The sequence below is a fragment of the Lolium rigidum genome, chromosome 1, assembly GCF_022539505.1.
Source record: "Lolium rigidum isolate FL_2022 chromosome 1, APGP_CSIRO_Lrig_0.1, whole genome shotgun sequence".
Classification (NCBI taxonomy): Eukaryota; Viridiplantae; Streptophyta; class Magnoliopsida; order Poales; family Poaceae; genus Lolium; species Lolium rigidum.
This window is the reverse complement of record NC_061508.1, coordinates 83,482,378-83,505,336: the sequence shown is the minus strand read 5'-3', so window position 1 is coordinate 83,505,336 and position 22,959 is coordinate 83,482,378. Positions and strand designations below refer to the sequence as shown.

The window sequence follows — 22,959 nt, the reverse complement described above, 5'->3', positions numbered from 1 at the left end:
GGGTCAAATATCAATCCCAGGCCGAATAGGTGGTGGGGATAATTTTGGCCGATTGCTGGAATCGGCCTCCACATTGCTTGCCCAGTGAAGGTTTTATGATGTTCTTCAACAAACCCTTTGGGCCGATCGCAAGGATCAGCTTCGACACATTTGTCCATCGATGTTATTCCCGTTATACGGTCAGCCCGGTGGACAGAACTAATCTTACCCCGTTCTTTGTCACGTCGATGCGTTCGCAGTCGTCCAAATTGATGCCCGAGAGCGGTTCTTGACCTGATGCCTCCCAAATACCCATGCCGGCTGTTGAAATCTCGACTGAGTCATCGGCGTGGACGACCTCCACTTCATCTCCATCCCACTGTATCGTGCATTGGTGCATCGTGGATGGGATGCAACAATTGGCGTGGATCCAATCCCTCCCTAATATTACAACGATAGGTACTTTTGCTGTCGACAACAAAGAACGTTGTAGGGATAGTCTTCCTTCCTACGGTCGGATCCACATTCGTAACACCTTGCGCGTCGATGCTTGGCCATTGAAATCGCTCAACGTTACATTGGTTTTGATTAAATCCGAGCTCGGAGCGTCCCAACCGCCGTAGCATGGAGTATGGCATAATGTTGATCGCCGCTCCGGTGTCGACCAACATCTTATTGACAAGCTGCCCATTGATGTAACCTCGCAAATACAGGGCCTTTAGATGCTCGTAACTCCTTTCTCGCGGCTTCTCGAAGATGACCGGCCGTGGGCCGCAGATCCGGCTGTGCCACAGGTGCTTCATATAACCTCGGAGCGCTAAATTCCGCAGGAAGGACAAAAACCATGTTGGTCCCAGCCGATGTTTCATCATCGGCTTTCCTTTGCCTAGGGCGCCACTCTTTCCTTTGTGGCAAACCCTCTTCATCCAGGGTTCGCTGAATTTTGGCGGCCAGGTCAGGCCGCGCCTTCCTCAACGCGTGCAGATATACCCTTTCGGCTTCTTCCAACGCACGTAGTCGCTGAACCCTTCGTTTCTGGGAGCGGCTGAGCCCGTCAGGACACCATCTTGGCCGATGATACTTGTCGTCTTCATCACCGTCCTCTAGTTCCTCGTGATCCGTTTCCTGAACGGACTCGGTACGCTCGCTCCAAGGCGGGAGAGGTCCCAGACGCTCGAACACGGATACGTTGGCTGTCTCCTTCTCCTTCTGGTTGCATTCTGGGCAGTTGCCGATTGTTGGTAATCGGCTCATTCCTGAATCCCAGCAGTGTCTGAAGAAGGGGCAGTCCCAGTGTCTTCCCACGTTGTCCGACCCTTCAGACCTTCCTCCGGCGCGACGTTCATACCCGTCGGCCGTGGCCGTTGGTCCGACGATACCTCCCGTCCGCATCGGACCGATGATCTCTTTGCTCGCCTTCGCCGTAGCGGTGATGTCGGTCGTATGGCTGATCGTATTTGCTGAGGAGGTGCTCGGGAAACGAGCGTGGACACTGTGGGTTCCTCACCTCCTCCTCGGCCGGGTACCGTTTATCGTCGTCTTGGGGCCGGTCACGTGGAACGGCCTCGTTTTTCTCCTTGCCACGAGAATGGCTGCTCTCCGCTTTGTCCGCGCCATGGCGAATCACGAACCCCGCCATATTGGCATCGAACGAGAACCCTGGTTCCCTTATGGAGTGGCTGAGGTCGACCGTATCGTCGCCAGGCAAAGGACGTGTGCCTCCGTCGAGCCTGATGCCGTGTGAACGGGTCTTCCCATAGGAGCCGATGAGTGCGGTTCCGATGACCGCCTTGGCCTTGTTATGCTTCTTCGTGAGCTCGCCGGTGAGCTCCTCGCATGTGACCAGAGTTTCTTCCGCCATCTCTGATGTGGATGGCGAGGTGGTTGTCGCTGAAGATGAGTCGTTGAAGATTTGTCCCACCGGGCGTGCCAGAATGTGTTGGCGTCAGAAACCCACCGGCGGGCAGCGACTGGCCAACACGGTAGAGCCGGGAATGACTAGGGCTGCGGCTGGCCCCGGCCCCTCGCAGCGACGGCCCGCAAAGCCTCCCGGTCGCGCGCCGATGCCGGGTCGCAAGGGCGTGCCACCCGACCTATACCTGGTCGGGAAGGTGTGGATGATGCCTCGCTTAGTTTCCCGCAGGGCACACACGTACACATTAAATACGAGCCTCGATCGGCTCTCGAAGTTGTCCCGTAAATCGGCTCGTGGAGCCGATTCACCCATGATTCGTCCAAGGTGGCCGAATATATGGTGGTCCTGCTTGATCAACATAAAGCGTATGAGATCCACGACGATCTAGGGTTTTCACCGCATAATCGGATCATCCTACTCACGATTGGGCCTCGCGCTCACGCACGGTAAACGTAAGCCAGCCCTAGACAAGGCCTAAAAACCAACACTAGGTTGATCCTCGGAACGTCCCGTCTAGGGGCAGCAAACTACACCCCGCATGCCGCTGGATCCTCCAACCCTTTGTAAGGCCTAACTATTGCAGATATTAAACTAATCCTTGACGAATCAAGGATCGACCATAACGGATCAGATCTACTAAACACGGATCAAGCGGGGTGCCGCCCCCGCACCCATGATGAGGCACAAGGATCGGCTAGACGCGCAAGGGTTGCACTACGCGAGCATATGATGCTAAGAACGATGCTAACCCTAACGCGTCTATGATAACTACGTTGCTCGCCATCAAAAACGCTTCGAGCACGAGCAACGCATGAACAACTAGGCAGGCTTGTGCTGCCTAGATCGCGAGATGCGATCTAGGCAGCATGATGCTTACCGGAGGAACCCTCGAGACGAAGGAGTTGGCGATGCGCCGAGATTGGTTTGTGTTGAACGTTGGTTGTTGTTTATTCCATAAACCCTAGGTACATATTTATAGTCCAGGGACTTTCTAATGTGGGCGTGCACTAAACCGTGCACGAGATAAACTCTAATTTCTAAACTAAGATGCGATCTAATATGTTACGTATACACGGGCGGTTCAGCCCAACTTGGTAAACCAGGCCGATTCACGTATTCCCTTCCATGTATAATCTTCACGTCCATCTTGATCGCGGCCCACCTCTGACTTGGTCAAATTCTGGTGATAACAATCACATTATCCAAGACATTTTAGAATTACTACATGTAGCATTTTCCAATTCCAACCATATAACAATTTAACGAAGAAGAAACTTCGCCATGAATATTATGAGTAAAGCCTAAGGACATACTTGTCCATATGCAACAGCGGAGCGTGTCTCTCTCCCACAAAGTGAATGCTAGGATCCATTTTATTCAAACAAAAACAAAAACAAAAACAAACCGACGCTCCAAGTAAAGAACACAAGATGTGACTCGAATAAAAATATAGTTTCGGGGAGGAACCTCGATGATGTTGTCGATGAAGAAGGGGATGCCTTGGGCATCCCCAAGCTTAGACGCTTGAGTCTTCTTAAAATATGCAGGGGTGAACCACGGGGGCATCCCCAAGCTTAGAGCTTTCACTCCTCTTGATCATAGTATATCATACTCCTCTCTTGACCCTTGAAAACTTCCTTCACACCAAACTTCAAGCAAACTCATTAGAGGGTTAGTGCACAATTAATAATTCACATGTTCAGAGGTGGCACAATCATTCTTTACACTTCTGGACATTGCATAAAGCTACTGGACATTAATGGATCAAAGAAATTCATCCAACATAGCAAAAGAGGCAATGCGAAATAAAAGGCAGAATCTGTCAAAAACAGAACAGTCCGTAAAGACGAATTTTAAAATGGCACCAGACTTGCTAAAATGGAAAAACTCAAAACTAATGAAAGTTGCGTACATATCTGAGGATCACGCTCGTAAATTGGCAGATTTTTTCGAATTTTCTACAGAGACCTGTGCCCAGATTCGTGACAGACAGCAATGCTGTTTCTGCGCAGCGATCCCAAATATAACATCAACTTTGACATAGAAACTTTACTTGGCACAAAAACATGATAAGGAGAGGTTGCTACAGTAGTAAACAACTTCCAAGACTCAAATATAAAACAAAGTACTGTAGTAAAAACATGGGTTGTCTCCCACAAGCGCTTTTCTTTAACGCCTTTCAGCTAGGCGCAGAAAGTGCAAATCAAGTAACATCAAGAGTAGAAGCATCAACATCATAATCAGGGGTGTTGGGAGTTTTCTCAACAATGCATGTTATCTCGTCTATGTAAGTTTCAGAGGCTCCTTTTTCATTATTCTTAGGCTTGCTATTCTCATCAAACAAATTTTCAGGAACAAGCCAACCATAGTTATTTTCCAGAGCTTCATGCATTCCTAGGAGTTTACAAGGTATTGTTGTCTTAACCTCCCCACCATCATTAGTGTACTTTACTCTCTCCATGTCCATCTTTTCAAGGAGACTAACAAAATTGGTGTAAGAACCAAGCATTTTATATTTAGCAAAGACTTTTCTAGCCTCTCTTGCTACACCACCAAATTCTTTAAGAAGGGTTTCTAAAACAAAGTCTTTCTTCTCTCCTTCCTCCATATCACCAAGTGTGAGAAACATGTGTTGGATTATAGGATTGAGATTAACAAATTTAGTTTCCAGCATGTGTACTAAAGAAGCAACAGCAATTTCATAAGTAGGAGCAAGTTCTACCAAGTGTCTATCTTCAAAATCTTCAGCTGTGCTAACATGAGTGAAAAATTCTTCTATATTATCTCTTCCAATTATAGACCCTCGGCCTACCGGTATGTCTTTTAGAGTGTACTTAGGAGGAAACATGATGCAATAAGCAAAAAGTAAACTAGGCAAACAAAGTAAAGACGAGTAACTAATTTTTTTGTGTTTTTGATATAGAGAGCAAGACAGTAAATAAAGTAAAACTAGCAACTAATTTTTGTGTGTGTTTTGTTTAGGTGCAGCAAACAAAGTAGTAAATAAAATAAAGCAAGACAAAAACAAAGTAAAGAGATTGAGAAGTGGAGACTCCCCTTGCAGCGTGTCTTGATCTCCCCGAGCAACGGCGCCGGAAAACAGGCTTGATGCGCGTAGATGTACACATCCGTTGGGAACCCCAAGAGGAAGGTATGATGCGCATGCGTGGCAAGTTTTCCCTCAGAAAGAAACCAAGGTTTATCGAACCAGGAGGAGCCAAGAAGCACGTTGAAGGTTGATGGTGGCGAAATGTGATGCGGCGCAACAACAGGGATTCCGACGCCAACGCGGAACCTGCACAACACAACCCAAGTACTTTGCCCCAACGAAACAGTGAGGTTGTCAATCTCACCGGCTTGCTGTAACAAAGGATTAACCGTATTGTGTGGAAGATGATTGTTTGCAAGAAAACAAGTAAAACAAGTATTGCAAGTAGATTGTATGCGATGTAAAGAATAGGACCGGGGTCCACAGTTCACTAGAGGTGTCTCTCCCATAAGATAAAAGCATGTTGGGTGAACAAATTACAGTCGGGCAATTGACAAATAGAGAAGGGCATAACAATGCATGTACATGATATGGTAAATATAGTGAGATTTAATCCGGGCATTACGACAAAGTACATAGACCGCCATCCAACTGCATCTATGCCTAAAAAGTCCACCTTCAGGTTATCATCCGAACCCCATTCAGTATTAAGTTGCAAAGCAACAAACAATTGCATTAAGTATGGTGCGTAATGTAATCGACAACTACATCCTTAGATATAGAATCAATGTTTTATCCCTAGTGGCAACAAGCACATCACAACCTTAGAACTTTCCGTCACCGTCCTGTGTGTCAATGAAGGCATGAACCCACTATCGAGCATAAATACTCCCTCTTGGAGTTAAGAGTAAAAACTTGGCCGAGCCTCTACTAATAACGGAGAGCATGCAAGATCATAAACAACACATAAACAATAGATTGATAATCACCATAACATAGTATTCTCTATCCATCGGATCCCGACAAACACAACATATAGAATTACATATAGATGATCTTGATCATGTTAGGCAGCTCACAAGATCCAACAATGAAGCACAACAAGGAGAAGACAACCATCTAGCTACTGCTATGGACCCATAGTCCCGGGGTGAACTACTCACTCATCACTCCGGAGGCGACCATGGCGGCGTAGAGTCCTCCGGGAGATGAATCCCCTCTCCGGCAGGGTGCCGGAGGCGATCTCCTGAATCCCCCGAGATGGGATTCGCGGCGGCGGCGTCTCAGTAAGGTTTTCCGTATCGTGGCTCTCGGTACTGGGGGTTTCGCGACGGAGGCTATAAGTAGGCGAAAGGGTAGGTCAAGAGGCGGCACGAGGGGCCCAGGGGACGAGGCCGGCGCGGCCGGGGCCCGGGCCGCGCCGCCCGCCACCCGGCCACCTCGTGGCCCCACTTCGACTCCCCTTCGGTCTTCTGGAAGCTTCGTGCAAAAATAGGACCTTGGGCGGTGATTTCGTCCAATTCCGAGAATATTTCGTTAATAGGATTTCTGAAACCAAAAACAGCAGAAAACAGCAACTGGCTCTTTGGCATCTTGTTAATAGGTTAGTTCCAGAAAATGCGTAAATACGACATATAATGTGCATAAAACATGTAGGTATCATCAATAAAGTAGCATGGAACATAAGAAATTATCAATACGTTGGAGACGTATCATCAGGCTACAAGGACGTAGCGGATGGAGCCGATGTTCAGGTTCAGTTCATGGAGCCGGATGATTGGAGAGCCGATATCTTCAATTACTTGAAAGATTCGGCTCGGGGGGCACCTAAATGGATAAGGTACAAGGCTATGAAGTACGTCCTTATTGGAGATGACATGTTCTATATGACCTTGGAAGGCTTACATCTCAAATGTTTGGGACCAACCGAGTCGAATCGGCTCTTACACGAGGTACATGAAGGTGCCTGTGGAACTCACCAATCGGCTCATAAGATGAAATGGCTGATCAGGCGATCAGGGTTTTATTGGCCCACCATGCTTGAGGACTGTTTTAATTATTATAAAGGGTGTCAAGCATGTCAGAAGTTTGGAAGCATTCAGATGGTACCTGCATCAGCAATGAACCCCATCATCAAGCCGTGGCCGTTTCGAGGGTGGGGCATGGATATGATCGGCAAGATACATCCTCCTTCGAGCAAAGGCCATGCGTGGGTGTTGGCCATTACAGATTACTTCACTAAATGGGTGGAGGCCGTCCCTATGAGATCAGTGGCATCAAAAGATGTTATCAGTTTTGTGAAGGAACATGTCATTCACAGATTCGGGATTCCCCAGACTATCACGACCGATGGAGGTTCGGTTTTCGTTTCCCATGAGTTTAGAGAATTCTGCGAGGAGATGGGAATTAAGCTGATCCGATCGTCTCCATATTATGCTCAAGCGAATGGACAAGCTGAAGCGTCCAACAAGAGCCTTATCAAGCCGATTAAGAGAAAGATCGACGAGTATCCTAGACGTTGGCACGAGGTATTGTCGAAGCTTTGTGGGCTTACCGTATGTCATGTCATGGAGCGATCAAAACCTCGCCATATCATCCGGTCTATGGACGAGGAAGCTGTACTACCCTGGGAAATCACGGCTGGATCGAGACGTGTTGCGTTTCAGAATGATTTAACATCTGAAGAATATGCAGCCCTGATGAGCGATAGCATTGAGGATGTGACGGAACTCAGGCTGTGGTCCCTTGAGAAGATTAAGGAGAACAAAGCTAAGGTAGCTCGTGCATATAATAAGAAGGTGAGACCGAAGGAGTTCCACGTTGGTGATCTGGTGTGGGAAGCTGTATTGCCATTGGGAACTAAGGATGCAGTATATGGTAAATGGTCTCCAAATTGGCATGGGCCGTACAGAGTCGACCAAGTTTTAAAGGGTAATGCATATATGCTCGAGCAGTTGGACGGTGTGAAATTCCCAGTGGCTGTCAATGGCCAGCATCTCAAGAAGTATTTCCCAAGTATGTGGGATGATGGACAGTGAAATATGGGGGCCGATTCATGAAATCGGCCAGTAAAAAATTTAATTTTTTTTGGGGAAACAGCCGATGCTCAGACATCGACTTTAGATTAAAAACAGCCGATGCAGAGACATCGACTTTAGAATAAAAACAGCCGATGCGCAGCCATCGACTATAGAGGTACACAATATTATGAGCAGGCATCAAGTTATTATCTGAATTTTGGAAATGTCTGCTTAAACCTGTCTAATTTGGTTTTCGGGTTGGCCTTATGAGCGTTTGATGGTGAAAGACCGATACGCTGCTATCGGTGCTTGGTGCGTTGACCTGCTTTGACCATCGGAAGATTTGAAATCTGACAATTAGAAAAGCAAATTGAGGAACAATTCTCATTGATTCAAAGAAAGGCTTTACAATCAGAGCCGATTGCTCTCAAAAGGATGATCTAGGGCCTAATGCACTAGTACTAGCCCTGTTCTAGCCCCTAATCTACGGGCCATTGCTGCCCTCGTCGTCGCCGTCGTAGCTACCGTCGGCGCTGCTTCCGGCGAGGTCCTCGTCGCTGCTGATGAAGCCGCCGGCAGGGGCTTCATCTTCCTCTTCATCGTCGTCGTCGTCGTCGTCCGACCCGGCGCAGAAGCGCTTGGCCGGTGGGTACTCCTCGGAGGAGGAGTCCTCCTCCTCCTCCTCTTCCTCCTCGTCGGAGGAGAGGTCCCCGTCCCAGGAGAAGAGGTCGTCGTCGCGTGCCGCCTCCAGCTCCCCGTCGACGAGGAACTGAAGGTCTTCCTCCCCGTCGGTGAGGGGTTCGTCGTCCTCCTACTCAATGGAGGAGTCCCGGTCCCGCGCGTCCCAATACTCTGGGGCGCGGGCCTCGTAGATGGCCATCAGATTGACCTCCGGCTCAAGCTCACTGGAGGAAGAGGACTGGAAAGAAAGGCCGGAGGAGACGGAGGAGGAAGAGGAATCCATGGCGGCTGAGTGGGGTTTTTTGCCGATGGCTAGTGTGGAGCAGGGGAGTGAGGAAGGGAACTGCCCGGATGAATTTAAATAAGGGGATATAATGAAAGACGGTTCAATGCTGTGGCAGTTTCGAGGACGCGTTGCCAAAACTGTCAAATCGTGCAGTACGAAGAAGTTGAGAAGGCAAGACATCATGATGAAAAGGGTACTGTAGCGGTTCAGCTCCGCAACGCAGTTTTGCTCTGTTATGTCAAATCATGGTGAAGGAAAAAACAGAGGGGTTTTGGAATTATTATTGCCAAAACCAGGGGGGCATGTGTTATCACCGGATTTTGGCCAAATCAGGAGATGGGCCGTGATGAAGATGGGCTTGAAGGATATACACGTAATGTGTTTCTGAATCGGCCTCGTGCGAGGATTTGGGCTAGATTGCCCGTGTATCTGTACATTATAGTAGATGGCATCTTAGTTTAGAATTAAGAGATAGAGTTTAGCTCGTACACGGTTAGGTGTATTTCCAAAGATAGAAAGTCCACGGACTATAAATATGTACCTAGGGTTATTGAGAAAGGAGGACGATCACGTTCACAACAAACACAATCCAGGCGCATCGCCACCCCTTGTTTCGAGGGTTTCTTCCGGGTAAGCATCATGCTGCCTAGATCGCATCTTGCGATCTAGGCAGTATCTGTTTAGTCGTTGTTTGGTGTTGCTCGTACTGAAGCCTTTTTGATGGCGAGTAACACTGTTTATCATGAATGTTTTAGGGCTTGCATAGATGCTTTTCTGATGTATTTACTTAGCTATGCTGCCCTTAGATATCTAGCTGTCCTTACACCTATTTTAGGTGTAAGGGCAGCACCCTGCTTTATCTTCGTTTAGTAGATTCGATCCGTTATAGTTGCTCCTTGTTCTTCAAGGATTAGTTTGATATCCGTATAGTTAGGCCTTGCAAACGGGTTGAATGATCCAGTAGTGCGCTAGGTACGGTTTGCCAATCCAAGAAGGGATGTTCCGGGAATCGACTCCGTGTTGGTTTTTAGGCCTCGTCTTGGGTCAGTTTGCTGTTATCTTTCGTATCTGCCAGGCTCAACTACGTGTAGGATGTTCCGGTTATGCGGTGAAAACCCTAAACTGTCATAGATTGATTTAGCTTAGCATTGATAAAGCAGAAACCCCATGTTATTGCATATCCATTATGAACCATGGGTTAATCGGCTCTTTGAGCCGATTCACAGGGTAACCTGAGAGCCGATCGAGGCTCGTTTAATGTTTACGTGTCTATGATGACCCACAAGTATAGGGGATCGCAACAGTCTTCGAGGGAAGTATTACCCAATTTATTGATTCGACACAAGGGGAGACAAAGAATACTTGTAAGCCTTAACAGCGGAGTTGTCAATTCAGCTGCACTGGAAACGAGACTTGCTCGCAAGAGTTTATCGAGTAGTAACGTTTTATGGCGAGTGGAAATAGCGAAATAACGACAGCGGTGAAATAAAGACAAGCAGTAGTGATTATAGTAAACGAGCAGGATTAAAATACTGTAGGCATAGGGACGGATTTAACGGGCGTTGCATGGATGAGAGAAACTCATGTAACAATCAAAGCATGGGCATTTGCGGATAATAATAAAACGGTATCCAAGTACTAATCAATCAATAGGCATGTGTTCCATATTTAGTCGTACGTGCTCGCAATGAGAAACTTGCACAACATCTTCTGTCCTACCAGCCAGGTGGCAGCCGGGCCTCTAGGGAAACTCATTGGATATTAAGGTACTCCTTTTAATAGAGTACCGGAGCAAAGCATTAACACTCCGTGAACACATGTGATCCTCACATCACTACCATCCCCTCCGGTTGTCCCGATTTCGTCACTTCGGGGCCATTGGTTCCGGACAGACGACATGTGTATACAACTTGCGAGGTAAGATCATAAACAACGAATATCTTCATGAATAAATAACATGTTCAGATCTGAGATCATGGCACTCGGGCCCTAGTGACAAGCATTAAGCATAACAAGTTGCAACAATATCATAAAAGTGACATCTACTGGATACTAGGCACTATGCCCTAACAATCTTATGACTATTACATGACCAATCTCATCCAATCCCTACCATCCCCTTCAGCCTACAGCGGGGGAATTACTCACACATGGATGGGGGAAACATTGCTGGTTGATGGAGAGGCGTTGGCGGTGATGGCGGTGAAGATCTCCTCCAATTCCCCGTCCCGGCGGAGTGCCAGAACGGAGACTTCTGGCTCCCGCGACGGAGTTTCGCGATGTGGCGGCTCTCTGGAGGGTTTCTGGCGATGTCGACTTCTCCCCGTGCGTTTTTAGGTCGAACCCGATAAGTAGTCCAAAGGGGGGCGTCGGAGGCCAGCCGAGGGGGCCAGACCACATGGCCGCGCGGGCCCCCCCTGCCGCGCCGCCATGTGGTGTGGGGCCCTCGGGCCTCCACCTCCTTCGCCCTTCTGGCTCCGTCAATATTTTGGTAAAATAGGGCCATCTGAAGAAATTCCGAGGATTTTCCCGAAAGTTGGATTTCTGCACAAAAATGAGACACCAGAGCAGTTCTGCTGAAAACAGCGTTAGTCCGTGTTAGTTGTATCCAAAATACACAAATTAGAGGCAAAACAATAGCAAAAGTGTTCGGGAAAGTAGATACGTTTTGGACGTATCAGTCTACCATGCAGGAAACTAATTGAAGCAATCCAGCACCTTCCTGACCAGGTATAGGTCAGGTGGCACGCCCTCGCAAACGCCAGGACGTGTGCCAGAGCATTGCGGGCCGTTGCCCGAGGGACCAGGGCCCACCAGCAGTCCTGGGAGCCTCCCGGCTCTACGTGTTGCCCGTCGCTGCTCGCTGGTGGGTTTTGGCCGGCAACAGCTTCATCATGGATGACGCCGATGAAGATGAGGAGGAGGAAGAAGAGGGAAGCCGGAGCTGATCATGAGCAGAGAAGGGACAAAACGAGTACGAGAAGGATGGCTTCATCGTGGATGACGCCAATGAAGATGAGGAGGAGGAAGAAGAGGGAAGCCACAACTGGTGGTGAGCAGAGGAGGGAAAAAACGAGTACGAGAAGGATGCCTTCATCGTGGATGACGCTGATGAAGATGAGGTGGAGGAGCAAGAGGGAAGCCACAACTGGTGGTGAGCAGAGGAGGGACAAAACGAGTACGAGAAGGATGGCTTCATCGTGGATGACACCGATGAAGATGAGGAGGAGGAAGAAGAGGGAAGCCAGAGCTGGTAGTGAGCAGAGGAGGGACACAATGAGTACGAGAAGGATGGCTTCATCGTGGATGACGCCGATGAAGATGAGGAGGAGGAAGAAGAAGAGGGAAGCCAGAGCTGGTAGTGAGCAGAGGAGGGACAAAACGAGTACGAGAAGGATGGCTTCATCGTGGATGACGTGAATGAAGACGAGGAGGAGGAAGAAGAGGGAAGCCACAACTGGTGGTGAGCAGAGGAGGGACAAAACGAGTACGAGAAGGATGCCTTCATCGTGGACGACGACAATGAAGATGAGGAGGAGGAGGAAGAGGGAAGCCACAACTGGTGGTGAGCAGAGGAGGGACAAAACGAGTACGAGAAGGATGGCTTCATCATGGATGGCGCTGATGAAGATGAGGAGGAAGAAGAGGGCAGCCACAGCTGGTGGTGAGCAGAGGAGGTACAAAACGATTACGAGAAGGATGGCTTCATCGTGGATGATACCGATGAAGATGAGGAGGAGGAAGAAGAGGGAAGCCACAACTGGTGGTAAGCAGAGGAGGGACAAAACGAGTACGACGTCCTTTCGGAGGAACCAACCGAGACTAAAGGGGTTTTCGGCAGGCCATCCTTTAGTCCCTTTTGGTGGGTGCAACCGGGACTAAAGGTGGATTTTTAGTACCATCTAACAAAACTGTCGGTGGGGTAAGGACGTGTGGGTGGACTCACTGCTCGACGAGATAAGGCATGTAGCGCACAACGTCCTGTCGGAGGAACCAACCGAGACTAAAGGGTTTTTCGGTAGGCCAACCTTTAGTCTCGTTTGGTGGGTGCAACCGGGATTAAAGGTGGATTTTTAGTGCCATCTAACAAAACTATCGGTGGGATAAGGACGCGTGGGTGGACGCACTGCTCGGCGAGATAAGGCATGTAGCACATGACGTCCTGTCGGAGGAACAAGACGAAGGTGGAAGCGGCGCCAGGCCTATAAAAGGAGCATCGCTAATCTCAAGCAGCTCAACAAGCCAACCAAAAGGTAGGGAGTTTCGTCCCCATGGCTGGGGAAAGGATTGGGAAATCTCCCGTGACGGAGCTTCTCGGAGATGTCAGTGGTGTGCACGCCATACGACTTCTTCGAGGAGCTCGCCCCGGGAAAATTTTCCGCAAGCCCGTGAACACCTCCATCTCCATTGTTGGTCTACTCCTATCAACAACCTCTTCCCTCTCCTGCAACCTCTATTCAATTAGCAAAAATAAGCCAACCAAGAAGGTAGGTAGATTTATCCCCATGGCCAGGGAAAGGATTGGGAAATCTCTCGTGACGGAGCTTCTCGAAGATGTCGTTGGTGCGCACGCCATACGACATCTTCGAGGAGCTCGCCCCAGGAAAATTTCCCCGCAAGCCCGTGAATGCCTCTATCTTCATTGTTGGTCTATTCCTATCAACAGCCTCTTCCCTCTCCTGCAACCTCTATTGAACTAGAAAAACAAGCCAACCAAGAAGGGATATAGCTAGGGTGAGAGGAACACCTGCTCGGTTGCTCACAGTTCATAGAGAAATTAATGGAGAGTGACCTCACACTAGAGGTGTTGTCATGTCTATCAAGTCATCAATTAGAAACCGGAACATGGGCTTGGTTAATAGTTTGAATAGTTAGATTAATTCTTTTACAAAATAGAAAATGGTTTTGGATTGCTTCGCCAAATTCAAATTCTTTTCATGTTCGAAGTTTTTTCACATTCGAAACTATACAACAGTTATCAAATATTCAAAATTGTAACGCATCTATCTATTATATACTAAAAGCAAAATAAGGATGTATTTCAAGGAGTAAAATACATGGGAGGTCACTGAACTTGACTCCCTAGTTCGATACGGTTACTGTACTATGAAATACGCAAATTACGGTCACTGAATACGCATAGTGCTTCATCGGAGGGTCACCGGGGACTGTACAGCTTCGTATTTGCTGATGTGGCACTGGTTAACCCCACATGTCAGGCCCATCTGGTGTTTACAGGGACTGTTTTGAAATAATAAAAAACAAAATGTCTAAATTGAAAAAAATTACAAGTGCTAAATTGAAAAAATGCCACCGCCAGGAGAGCTAGCTCCTGCTGGGCGCCGCGACCGTCCTTGTCGGCGAGTATACTCCTCCTGCCGGCGCGGATCCCCTGTGCGCCCATCGTCGCGGAGGTGCTCGAGCTCGCGTCACAACTGCAGGCGAGGGGACAACGAGGTGGGCGAGGGGTGGCCTCCAGCCAGAAGCGAGCGGCACATCTGCATCTAACGCAACCAGATCGAACGGCGACGAGCAAGAACTGGATGGCAAGCCTGCCTCGACCGCCGTGGTACTCCGAGCGCCACCGCCGGGAGGTCCCCGCACACCGCCCATGCCTCTGCGTGTATGGCCCCTGCCTCGACCGCCTGGGCACTCCGAGCGCCGCCGCCGGGAAGGGCTCGAGGCCAGTTATGGCGCACACGGGAAGAACCTCTCCCCTACGGCGCAACCCTCCTGTTCCCTGCATCTGCCAAGCCGACAGCGCCCGGCCTGCCTCATGCTGGGTGTGGTTATCCCCGACGGCAAGGTGAAAGAGTGGCGGCCGGAGGCCAGAGGCGTTGAGGGCCAAGTTGGGAGGCCGGACGAACCAGTGGTCCTCGGCCACGGGTCCTTTTTTTCTCTTTTTTTAAAGATCCTTATCTGTTTTCTTAACTTTGCACCTTAGCCCTTTTTTATTAGACAATAGTCCCTGCAGATGGTAGGGGGGCTGACAGGTGGGGTCCAATTCATTGCTACATCAGCAAATATGGAGTTGCACAGGCTCCAATGACCTTAGATGAAACACTCAGCATATCCAGTGACCGTAATTTGCATATTTCATTGTACAGTGACCGTATCGAACTTGGGAGTCAAGTTCAGTGGCCTCCCATGTAATTTACTCTTTTTCAAGGTACCAGGTTAATCCACATCCACATATGCTTAAAAATATAAACCGATGATATTAATCTGAACGCCTGAGATTTAAAGATAAGAAGTGTTACGTACACCAATATATATGTACAAAAATAAACTAATGTCACGTTTGTCACGGCTTATGAGTACAGGATTTTCCTTTCGAAACGTATATTCGGAAAGATATTTCCTTTGAAACGCGGACTCAGAAAGATGGGAAGGGAATCGTACAGGAGTTAGGAATCCAGATGTGTTTGAAACTACCTAGCTAGCTCTAGGTGAAGCCTTTTATTTTTTTTCATGGTAGCCGATCTACAATATTTATAGTACGTATACCGACGCATGTGCAGAATAGAGAGATACAAGAAAACACATTTAGTATCAGTAAACGCCTACAAAATATTACACGGTACAAAGTTTAGCAATCAGGCTAATACGCGTACTTGATTAATATACAATTAATTCTTTTTCCCGGATGCATCTCCAACATTTCTCCTCAACCCAGGTATTTCTGGTTACTAGCAAGAGAATTTGTACAAGACGAAAATTATTGGTATCTATATAATTTGCTCAAATTTAATATTCTTTGGTAAATTTTGGACGAGTTTGCAAATTAGTTTGATAAATCTCGAACGATATTACTAAATGGTATGTTTGAAAACCAGTAATACCGGTGACCATCGGTATATTTTCCCACCCAAGATAAAAAAATAATACACATTAGAGCATCTACAGTCGCGTCCCCCAAAGCGTCCCTCAAAGGGATTTGGGGGACGCCGGCCAAAAAAACGTCCCAGTGGCGTGCCCCAAAGGCCGCTTCGGTCCGGACGTGCTCCAAATGTTGTCCGGCGTCCCTAGCCCATCCCCTGTGTATAGAGTCTCTACCGGAGACGCCGGACACGACTTTTACACTTATTTTTTATTTGGAGGTCGCGTTTGGGGGACGTGGCTAGAAAAGGGACCTTCTCCAAACGAAAATTTTTGTCCGGACGTCCCCCAAACGACTAATCCGGCGCTTTGCCCGGACATCGTTTGGGGGACGCGACTGGAGATGCTCTTAATACGTCAATATAAAGAAACAAAATTGAAGGGCAAAAGCAAAAGCAGATCTGAAATATCAGACGGTGTTTCCGGTTACTAGAGACAAAATTTGTACCAGACAAAATTTCCTAGTATCTATATAATTTGCTAAAATTTAATTTTCCTTTGTAAATTTTGGATGAGTTTGTACATTCGTTTGACAAACCTCGGATGGTATTCGATCTATATTTCCGGGTATTTACAGAAAAATACTTCAGACTACTGGTATTTTTCTCACCCGAGATAAAAATGATGATACAAGTTAAGCCGTCACGTAAAGATAATTTTCATGGGGCAAAATTAATGGCAGATTTGAAATATCGGTCGGTGTTTCTGGTTATTAGCGAGAAAATTTGTACCAGACGAAAATTACTATGTCTATATAATTTTCTCAAATTTAATTTTCTTTCGTAAATTTTGGATGAGTTTGCCAATTCATTTGACAAATCTTGATCGCTATTCGATCGGTATTTCTAGGTATTTCAGAAAACAAATAATATTTGTGACCACAGGTTCTACTCAGCCGAGATAAAATGATGATATACCGTAATACGTCGACCTATAATTTTTTTTACTGGAGGCAACGGTGGTGTATCAACAACAACCTATTTTCAAAAATAACAGGCGTATTTGACATATTGGTATTTCCGGAAACCGGTTATATCAGTGACCACCGCCTATTTTTCCCACCCGAGATGAAACTCGCTGATATAAGCTAATACATCGATGTAATTTTTTTTACGAGAGGCATTAGTGGTGTATCAACAAATAACTCCTTTCGAGAACTAATGACACTTTTAAATATTAGCACGGACATGAGAAAATTAGGCATTAATTGCATGATCTACGCCGATTACAAAAGTCTATAAGTTTCTATAATGTATGATAATTGATTTGGTTTTATCTCATATGTTATCTATGCAAACATGTCTTTTCTGAATGGGGTATGTCCGTGCAAAGTTAGTGCAAGCATTTCATGGTCAAATCTTGAAGAGTCACCAGTCTTTCTAAGAAAATGCTGATGTGCCACCATATCTATCTATTAGAGACACCACACTAAGCCATGTCAACCAAATTATATCGATAGTTAGATCTAAATGTGTGGCTATGATTGAAAGAAAGATTAACAATCAACTGTATAATCTGATTTGACACTGGCTGATTATCGAAATTCAAATATGAAGGAGACTAATGTGCCAAATAACCATTAAAAAAACAAAATGTGTACTGCTAACTAAAGGCGATTATATAATAGTTTGTAAACAAATGATCATACCCGATTAGTCTAGCGTATCATGACGTCCGGTTCGGATAGCTTCCTAGATGCACAACATAAATTCCTAGGAGAGAAGATAACATCCTTTTGGAGGACATGCATGTCCTCACTGATAGCATCAACAAATGCAACCTAGGGTTTGTACATTTATCTTGCAACAACCATGACAATTGTTCCCGTGAGCACTTTTGACATGATAAGGATGATGCCCTCGCAATTGGGAGGGCCACACTGCTAATTTCAAAAAAGAACTTAGTTTTAACGCAAATAAAAGGTCTTTAGTTCGAGTTGGGGATAGCAACCGGGACTAAAGGGTGCTCGCGACCTGCCACACACAACGCAGAACCTTTAGTCCCGGTTTATGTCACCAACCGAGACTAAAGGTCCCTAGCGAACCAGGACTAGAGGTGGCCGCACGTTCTAGTCTCGAATCAAATCACGGCCGGGACTGATGCTTCTTGTAGCTCCGAACAAAAGACCCATTTTCTAGTAGTGCTTATTCATCATCCAATGTATGTTAAAGCTCGTCACAAACCCAGCGTAGCTAGGTGAAAGTGATCTGAAGAAGTTTTAAAAAGTGGTGATACTTTGAAATCCTGACCCCAAATGTGGTGGTTTTTTATTTATTTTCTTTTTGCAATTTTCCCATCCCCAGGCTTCCGTCAAACCTGTTGTGTACAAGTACATGTACATGCCTGTATTCATGTAGCAGCACCAATGATAGCTCCTCCGCGGTTCCACCGTCCGAAGTACGGAGTAGTCGACAATGGCAGGGCCGCGACTACTACTTGCCTCTCCCTTCCCCTAGTCCCATGCATAGTTTAACCCAGAAAGAATCATTGTACGCATGTAAGATACACAGATAGTTTAACTCTGGTCGCCGACGTGTTCCAGCACAGCCATTCCAGGGAGTCGTCGGTGCCACGTTCTCCGAGTCCCAACGGCAAAAGAGAGGATCAAGAGACCTGGCGCTTCATTTCCCGGAGACCGCCGCTTCTTCCCCCTCTTCCTCCACGGCTCCGTCGTCTGTTCTTGTCCCAATGCAGCATGCCGACTGAGATTGCGTCGATCGGCCGATCGGCTCGCCCCAGGCGCCGCCGTTGCGCGGCTCGGGTACTTGTCTGATCCGCAGAGGTGGTAGCTTCCGGTTATCTGGAGGTACGGTTCATGGATTCCCGTGTTCTTCTTCATCATCTTCTTCCATGCTTCTAGTCAATGTTCAGAACATTTTTTAAGATAAGAATTGTTGTTTGTTCTTGGTTTGCAAAGAAATATGCATTCCTAAGGTGCCCAATTCAAGAAATTCAGAACCACATTTTCTTTCAGAATTTAGATGATTCATCATGTTTGCATTTATGAAATGATCCATTTCTTTACCCAAAAAATACGAAATGATCCATTTTCTCCATTAAGCCTAACTCAGATGCTCCGTACATTGTATGCTCTGACAAACGAAGCTTCCCCGCAATTAGTTCTCTTAACGAGCTGGAAGAATCTTGTACTTCCGGGAATACGCGTTATGCAAGGAGAAGATGCGTTGTGATATGTAGCAATGGAGAACTGTTCAAAGGTCTAATCTTTGTTGGGAGGGTGGTTTGTCCATTGTCCGCCGTTTATCTTCTTTTCTGCTGAGATTGTACAGCCTCTTGATAGAAGTCAACTAATTTGGATTTTGTCATGGTAATGAGTGGAGCCCCATGATACTATAATACAAGGTTGTTCATCTGTTTATATTTTATATCCTATAATTTTTTACAGGAAAAAAGGATTATAAAATTGATCCCTTAATTTTCCCATCGTCATTTTGATTTATTAAACCTTGGTGCAATGCCTTGCCTTCAACTCTTGGTCACAATCGATTCAGTTCAGATCATATGGTTGCGTTATTAGTTTACAAACTAATGGATCACTTCTCCGTGGCCATCTTTTTATTAAGGAATACATTTCTAGTAGAGTATTATTAATCTTTAGAATTTTGTTTATGATGTTTCTTAAGGCCAATATTTGTTCTGAACATTGGCTCTTGTTATTTTTGCAGTTTTGCACAATGAGAACTCTGCTCCAAGCTGGCGGTGGCGGTGGTGGCGGCAATGGCCGTGGCGGCGGGGGTGGTGGCAATGGAGGTAGCGGTGGCCTCGCACCAGCTGCCGACGATTTAGTACACAACCTGACAACCCCTCCTCCTTCCTCGAATAACAATTCGCCGGCGCCTCCCGACTCCTCTTCTGCACCGCCGCCTAAACCATCATCTCCACCGCCTTCTCCGTCATCTCCCCCGCCATCACCGCCGCTCTCACCTCCTCCTTCACCGGAGGCGTCTTCTCCCCCTCCACCGGAGGCATCACCGCCTCCTCCACCCGAGGCATCCTCTCCGCCTCCACCAGAAGCATCCTCTCCACCTCCACCAGAAGCAGCGTCTGCACCTCCACCGGAGGCACTGCCGCCTCCGCCACCCTCTCCAGCGACGACGGCTCCTCCCCCGTCTCCCACGGCCGACCCACCGCCCCCACCGGACAGTACCGCATCCCCACCTTCCCCTGTTGAGGCGCCACCACCGCCGTCCGCTCCGTCGCCCGAGTGGCAGGCCAAGCCGCCTTCGTCTAACGCGTCACCCCCGCCGCCCGCCGCGGAGCCGCCAGCGTCCACTCCAGTGGATGCCACGCCGCCGCCACGTCAGTCACCTGGGGCTTATGAGCCGCCTCCGTCAAGACAGACGAACAGCTCTGCCACCGCGCACTCGCCTCCGGCTTCGGCATTAGCACCTCCCGTAGCGGATAGAAGCGTGCCGGCACCGACACCGCCGAGCAGCGGCGGCCTGAGCTCCGGCGCCACGGCGGGCGTGGCAGTGGTGGCCGTGATCGCCTTCGTCTGCTTCGCCGGCGTGTTCGTGTGCCTGACGAAGCGGCGGAAGCGCAAGTACTCCGACCAGTACTACTCCGGCTTCGGCGCGCCGCGCTACATGCCGCAGCACATGTCCGGCGAGGCGCCGTTCCTGCATGTGCCGTCGGGTCCGGGGTCGATGAACTTCAGTATGGGTGGCAACCAGCCGGGGATGTCGCCGACGGCGAGCCAGGCGTACGGGCATCAGCAGCAGCAGCAGCGAGGGTTCGTGTCCGGAAACTACAGCAGCACGATGGGGAGCCAGGGGCCGGCTCGGAGCGTGGCGACGTCGGGCGACCTTAGCGTGGGCAACAGCAAGTCGTTCTCGTTCGACGAGCTGTACCAGATCACGGGCGGGTTCGCGCGCGACAAGCTGCTCGGGGAGGGCGGGTTCGGGTGCGTGTTCAAGGGCACGCTCGGCGACGGCAGGGAGGTGGCCGTGAAGCAGCTCAAGGGCGGCGGTGGGCAGGGGGAGCGGGAGTTCCAGGCGGAGGTGGAGATCATCAGCCGCGTCCACCACCGCCACCTCGTCTCCCTCGTCGGCTACTGCATCTCCGAGGACCACCGCCTCCTCGTCTACGACTTCGTCGCCAATGACACCATGCACCACAACCTCCACGGTAGGACTGGCCGGGACACCACCATCTCGACATGACTTGTTGAACTTGCAATGGCCTAGTGGTGCGACTAAATTGTTCGACCTGTAGGGAAGGGAAGGCCGGTGATGGACTGGCCGACGAGGGTCAAGATTGCGGCGGGGTCGGCACGCGGGTTGGCCTACCTGCACGAGGATTGTAAGATGTCGATGGGTTTAACTTACTTTGTGTGTCCTGTAATCCTGTTAGAATTACATCTGAATTTATTGTTGTTCTTCCATGTAATCTACAGGTCATCCAAGGATCATACACAGGGATATCAAGTCATCAAACATTCTCCTCGATGACAATTTCGAAGCTCAGGTTCTGTTCTTACACTGCAAAGCCAAAACTGCTGTTATCTTTCTGAAAAATGTTGGCCGTTTTGTGTGTGTTCAGTTCCTGACGAGACCTGAATTCATGATCCAGGTCGCGGATTTTGGGCTTGCCAGGCTCGCGGAGAACGACGTCACGCACGTCTCCACGCGTGTGATGGGCACATTCGGGTAAATTCATCTCTGCAGGAATTCTACTTGTTGCACGGTCATTCATCTCAGCAAGTGGAAAGAAAATGGGGAGCTTACACTGAGTGCCAACTCTGAATCTGTGCTGAATACAGGTACTTGGCTCCAGAGTACGCGTCGACGGGGAAGCTGACGGAGAAATCGGACGTGTTCTCCTTCGGCGTCGTGCTCCTGGAGCTCATCACCGGCCGGAAGCCCGTCGACTCGACCCGTCCCCTTGGCGACGAGAGCCTCGTGGAGTGGGTAAGATCTAGCAGCAGCAGCAGCACACTGACACACACCTTCCCAACAGTAAAATTCTTCAGTCAGTCAGTGACAACATGCTGTGGCATACTCTCTTCTCACAGGCGAGGCCGCTGCTGAACCGCGCGATCGACGAACAGGAGTTCGAGGAGCTGGTGGACCCTCGTCTCGCCGGGGACTTCGACGACGTCGAGATGTTCCGCGTGATCGAGGCGGCCGCGGCGTGCATCCGGCACTCGGCTGCAAGGAGGCCCAAGATGGGGCAGGTACGCGCGAAAAACCACATAGAAAAACACTGTATCAAATCTGGCAACGGCTGACCACGTTTCACATCGGACTGTGTTTCAGGTTGTTCGGATTCTAGACAGCCTCACCCTGAACGACGTGGACCTGACCAACGGTGTGCAGCCCGGGAAGAGCCAGATGTTCAACGTCGCCAACACGGCGGACATTAAGCAGTTCCAGAGGATGGCCTTTGGCAGCCAGGATTTCAGCTCCGAGTACACCCAATCCAAAGCCAGCATGAGCGGCAGGAGGGATCTGTAGGCACGCAACAAATCCATGAGCTTCCGACGATTTTTGTCCCTGTTTGTATGTCTATTCTTTATGATTTTTTTTGCAGTGAATTTTCGCTGTCTATACGTCTGATTCTTTGATGTGTACATTGACAGATTAAGCCCACGTGGTTATGTGTTCCTAGATATTCTCGTGAGATATGTTTTGTGTCCTCACTTTGTTCCCTCCCTGATCGATTTCTTGAACACATTGGATTGATCCCCAGTTTATGCCATCAGCTCTGCCATGTATACAAGCAGAGTTCTTTGAACGCCAACCCATATAATTAAAAACCAATAAATTCCTAAGAATTCAATGATTGCCAATGGTAAATACCGAAAACAACACATCTATCAGGAGTGCAAATATTCCGCAACCAGTTGTGCCTGCACCCCACTTGCACTTCTGAATTTTCTAGTTAAAGAGACAGCTTGAGCAGTGAAAGTAAGTCTAGAAAATTGTAAAATGAAGATACAAGTTGATCAACATTAAAGTGAAGCAACTTCTGAAGCAACTGCACATATTGAGTTGGATATGCAAGCATTGATCATGAAGTTCCATTCCTGGCCGATTGACTTCAGCGGAAAGTATATCTAGAGCTGAGACAACCTGAGACCGTCGCGTCGAGCTTCAGTAGGACTTTCCAGATTAGCAATCTAGTGGAAGAAGCTTTGTTTCCTAATGCTAGCAGTGGAACGAATGATGTGGTTGGTTTTCTCCAGACG

General features: G+C 48.3%; 1 protein-coding gene across 1 annotated transcript; it reads left to right on the top strand.

The window, feature by feature from the left end:
- The first annotated feature begins 13,141 nt into the window (after positions 1–13,141).
- Positions 13,142–22,225, top strand: LOC124648326 (proline-rich receptor-like protein kinase PERK8). Its single transcript, XM_047188114.1, has 8 exons — positions 13,142–13,357; positions 19,436–20,897; positions 20,985–21,071; positions 21,166–21,236; positions 21,342–21,418; positions 21,532–21,679; positions 21,784–21,945; positions 22,028–22,225. The coding sequence occupies exons 1-8, from the start codon at positions 13,142–13,144 to the stop codon at positions 22,223–22,225; spliced, it is 2,421 nt and encodes an 806-aa protein (XP_047044070.1).
- The last annotated feature ends 734 nt before the right edge of the window (positions 22,226–22,959 follow it).